Genomic DNA, 4,743 nt, shown 5'->3' on the forward strand with positions numbered 1-4,743 from the left:
AAGCCACCAGATCTAGGACTTAAACCACAGTCGGCCATGTGGGAGTCCAGAGCCCTAACTGCAGTGCCACCTGCTGGCTGCAATTGATCTTCGTTCTTTATATAAATAAATGACATTTATAAAACAGAAAAAGTACATCATGACTTTTCTGACAACCCAGAATAACTTCATCTCTCTATTTCAGTTCATTCCTTTGTGAAGCAATGGACTTTGACTAGTTAATTTTTAGTTTTTCTTTTTTGTATGGAATTCATCTATTATTTTTTTCTTGTCAGTGTTTGAAACTTAGAAATAAATGGGATCTTCAGAAAGTTAATGGGAAGTGTGTATTAAGAAAAAATTGTGCATAGATTTTCATTTTTTTCTTTTATACCAAAATAAACTAGTACTAACATAACATATACCGAATAGGATTTAGCTTGAGGCACTGAAAAGGATAAAAATATAAATTTGAAGAGTCTCTATCAGAGCAATAAGAAGTCTGCTAAAATTGAAACAAGGATAAATATCAAATTTACGGTGAAGCTTGGGGAAAAGGATGGTAAAATCGCTTTCTATGAAGTTTATTAGGACAAGGTCCCAAAGAAATCAGCAGTTTACAAATGGATGACTTGTTTAGGAAAGGAGAGAGATACTGAAGATGGCTCCGACAGCAGTAAATCATCTACAACAGTTTGTGAGGAGGGACCAACAGGTGCCATGGTGGTTAAAGCGCTGGACACTCCCACATGACTGATCTCCGTTCAACTGCTGGACCTGGTGGCTTGATTTCTCACTTTCCATCCCTCTCTGTCTCTGTCTCTCTCTCTCTCTGTGTGTCTGGTCAAATTAAAATAAATGAAGGAATAAATTTTAAAAATTAAATAAATTAGAAAAACAATTTGTGAAGAAAAATTAATTTTGTTCCTTAATTGAAGAGGACTGAATTTTTTTGTGTGTTTTTTGTTTTTTTTTGGGGGGGGGTTTGAGACGATTTTGCAGCGCGTGTGCTTACGAGAAAGACAGAGAGAGGCAGAGAGACAGAAAGCGAGAAATCACCCCCCAGTGGGGTGGCCATGCTGCAGTCCCTTCTTTTCAGTTCTCCTCTCAGGAGCTTGGTAAGCCACTGGGTCCAGGACCTGAACTGCAGTTGCCTATGTGGGAGTCCAGTGACATAGCCATTACGCCAACTACTGATCCCGAAGACTGAAGATTAATAGCAGAAACAGTAGCCAATATCATAGATATCCCAGTTGGTTCAGCTTACACAATTCTGACTGAAAAATCAATCAGGCAACTTTCTGCTTGATGGGTGCTAGAGCTGTTGTACCCAGATCTGCTGCAGAGAAGAGCAGAACTGTCAATGGAAATTTTAAACAAGTGGGGTTAAGATCCTGAAGCATTTTTGTGAAGTATTGTAATAGAAGATGACTCATGGCATTACCAGTACATTCTTTTTTTTTTTTATAGGGCACATGCACTCTCCAGACAGACAGACAGAGACAGAGAGACAGAAAGCGAGAAATCACCCCCTAGGGGGGATGGTCACGCCACAGTCCCTTCTCCTCCATTCTCCTCTCGGGATCTTGGGCACGCACGCACATGCGCCCGGCGTGAGTTTTAAGTCACCGGGTCCGGGACGCGAACTGCGGTCGACTACGTGGGAGTCCAGCAACATAGCCATTACGCTAACTGCTGGTTCCCACCAGTACATTCTTGAAGACTGTCAAAACAGTGTCTACCAAGAGGTGCAAGTGGTCTAGTCAAAGCAGATGCAGACTGGTCAAGAGCAAAGGTCATGGCAGCATTTTGGGGGGCGGGGAGCTCAAGATACTGAGTTATCAGAAACATCAGGACACATTTTTGAACAGCAAAATACATCATGACGTTTCTGACGGCCCAGTATTTTGTTTATCGATCTTCTAGAGGCCAAAAGTATGACATCTACGTACTAGGAAAGTGTTTAGAGAAAGTTAATTGAAGCTTTAACAGAAAAACGCCGGAAAGCTTCCTCAATCCTCCGCAGCAGTGTTCCTGCTCATTGCTCTCATTCCTCTCATCCAGCAAGGGCCATTTTGCTTGAATTTTGATGGGAAATCATTAGGCATCCACCTTCAGTCCTGATTTGGCAGCTTCTGACTTCTTTTTGTTTTCTAATCTTAAAGATCTTTGAAGGGCACACATCACTCTTCAGTTAGTAATGTAAAAAAGACTCCAGTGACATGGCTGCACTCCCCTGACCCTCAGTTCTCTTAGGGGTGGCCTGAATGGCTGGTGTCACTGCTTACAAAAGTGCCGCGAGCTTGGGGAGCTTATGTTGAGATACAGTCTCTCTTTGTGATTCCTGTCTTTTAATTCTGCTTTTCCACTAGCTTTTCGAATCCCCCCCCCCTTTGGATACAGGTTAAATTATGTCTCCGAGGCTCCTTCCTCTCCAATATGGTGTTCTCAGATAGATATTACTATATTTTATTTTTAAAATTTTTAAAATGCTACTAACTTATAAACTGGATCCTAATGTATATGAATTATTCTTTCTCAGAGTGAAGATACACAACAGCAAATCATCAGGGAGACTTTCCATTTGGTATCTAAGAGAGATGAAAATGTTTGTAATTTCCTAGAAGGAGGATTGTAAGTAAAGCGTTTCATTAGACTTTCTAATATTTTTTTTACTATGTGGTTAAAATATATACTGTGTATTCAGCTAATTGTAAGAGTTTCCTATTTTTAATTAATTGGATTAAATTAATTAACTTCCACCTATATTAACTATAAATTGTAAATAATTTATTTAAAGATATGCAGTCTTGGGGCCAGTAGGTGGCATGGCACTTGGGGTGCTGAACTCACACATGGCTGACCCCAGTCTGAGTCCTGAACCTGGCAGCTTGCTTTCTCGCCTTCTCTCTCTCATGAGCATATGTGCCTGTGGCAGATTAAAAATAACAATGATAAATAAAATATATAATTTTTAAAAAATATAATAATTTTTTTTTCTTTTTAAAAATTTTCTAAGGTTACTGTATGTAAAGGTAATATGCCCCTATGGTAAACATTCAAACATTTCAGGGGGTATAAAATGTGAAATAGGAGTCCCTCTTTCCTAGCCTTAATTCTTCCCAGTTTTTTGTGTATCCTGCTAGAAAATTAATTTTGCAAGGGCCAACACGTGGTGTGGTGGTTAAAGCACTGGACACTCCCACATGGCCAACCGCTGTTCGAGTCCTGGACCTGGTGGCTTCCTTTCTCACTTTCCCTCTCTCTCTTTCTTTGTATCTCTCACTGGTCAAATTAAACAAATGAATAAATAAAATTAAATAATTAAAAAAAATTAATTTTGCACTGACTAACAAAAGCATAGTCTTAAGATTTTATTTGTGAGGTCATGCTGTGTATGCTGAGAGGCAGGTTGTTTTTACTTCATATTTTGAAGAGCTTTGTATATAAACTTATAGGACGGGGACAGCCTCATTCTTTTTAATGACTACAGAGTATTGCGTAGGGCAAATGGTCATAAAAATTGCAGTTGTGTCCTTTATTATTTAAACAAGACTGAAGTTTGCTTTTTAAGTGTATTTAATAGGTTTTTCTAGTTTTTTATTTATAATTTTTGCCTTAGGGTGCATGTGCTTACCAGGGAGAGTGAAAGAGAAAGAGAAAGTGAGAAATTACACACACACACACACACACACACACACACACACACACTGTGTGTTAAGCGCCACTAGATCTGCGTCAAGCCACTCGATCTGGGACTCAAACTGTGCAGTAGGCCATGTGGGACCCAGCTGCCCTAACCACCACACCACCAGCTGGCAGCTGTCCCTGGTTTTTCTTTTCTTTTTTCTTTTTTTGAGAGAGGTTTTTGCCTTAGGGCATGTGTGTTTACCAGTGGGAGTGAGAGAGAAAGAGAGAGAGACAGACAGTGAGAGGGAAAAATCACCCCCGAGGAGGGATGGCCACTTCTCCTCCATTTTCTTTTTGGAGTCTTGGGCATGCCCACTCACCAGATCCAGGACTTAAACTGCGGTCGGCCATGTGGGAGTCAGTCAACGTAACCACTATACCATCTACTGGTCTCGGTTTTTCTGTTTTTAGAATGAATAAAGAGCTTATTATAATGAGCTATAATGAGCTTATTATAAGTAACAGGAAGTACTTAAATTGAAATAAGTTAAATTAATAGTTTCTATTAAACCAGTTTGCTCTCAAGTGTTTTCTTAAATGTTCCCTCCCCTGTTCAAGTAATCCGTATCTTTAATAGGATATTTCCTCATTGACAATTCAAAACTAAACGTTGACTGAAACTCATGACACATTAGTCAGACACACCTAGAGTTTTCTGTATTACTATACATGGTGCATATCATGAAAATAGTTCAGGTAACAGCATTTATTCTTTTCTTACCACAGCTTTGTATCGTGTGGGATCTTTACTTGCATTTCATAAAAAGCTACAGTGATTTAATATCCACAATATCCATGCACAGGTGTTATGCTTTTAGATGTTTTTTTTTTAGATATAGAAAATGAGATTGGGGCCAGCCGGTGTGGTGGTCTTTAAGAAGACTGAGTCTCACATGGCCAACTATGTAATTCAAGTCCCAGACTCAGAAGCACACTGGCACATGTGTGTGCCTGCCCAGAATCCTGAGGGGAGTAGAGCAGGGATTGTAGCACAGCCAGCCCCCCCGGGGATGTACTCCCCCACACCCGGTCTCTCTCTCTCTCTGGTGAGCACACATGTCTTCAGTCGGAAGA

General features: G+C 40.0%; 1 protein-coding gene across 1 annotated transcript in view; it reads left to right on the forward strand.

Annotated features, from left to right (window-relative positions):
• The first annotated feature begins 1,861 nt into the window (after positions 1–1,861).
• Positions 1,862–4,743, forward strand: part of AP3S1 (adaptor related protein complex 3 subunit sigma 1) — a 46,942-nt gene continuing 44,060 nt past the window's right edge. The window contains exons 1-2 of the mRNA XM_027775667.1: positions 1,862–1,927; positions 2,522–2,613. Coding sequence (XP_027631468.1) covers positions 1,862–1,927; positions 2,522–2,613 — 158 coding nt within the window. The remainder of the gene's footprint in view (positions 1,928–2,521; positions 2,614–4,743) is intronic.

This window comes from Tupaia chinensis, unplaced genomic scaffold, assembly GCF_000334495.1.
Source record: "Tupaia chinensis unplaced genomic scaffold, TupChi_1.0 Scaffold000591_1, whole genome shotgun sequence".
In the NCBI taxonomy this organism is placed as follows: domain Eukaryota; kingdom Metazoa; phylum Chordata; class Mammalia; order Scandentia; family Tupaiidae; genus Tupaia; species Tupaia belangeri.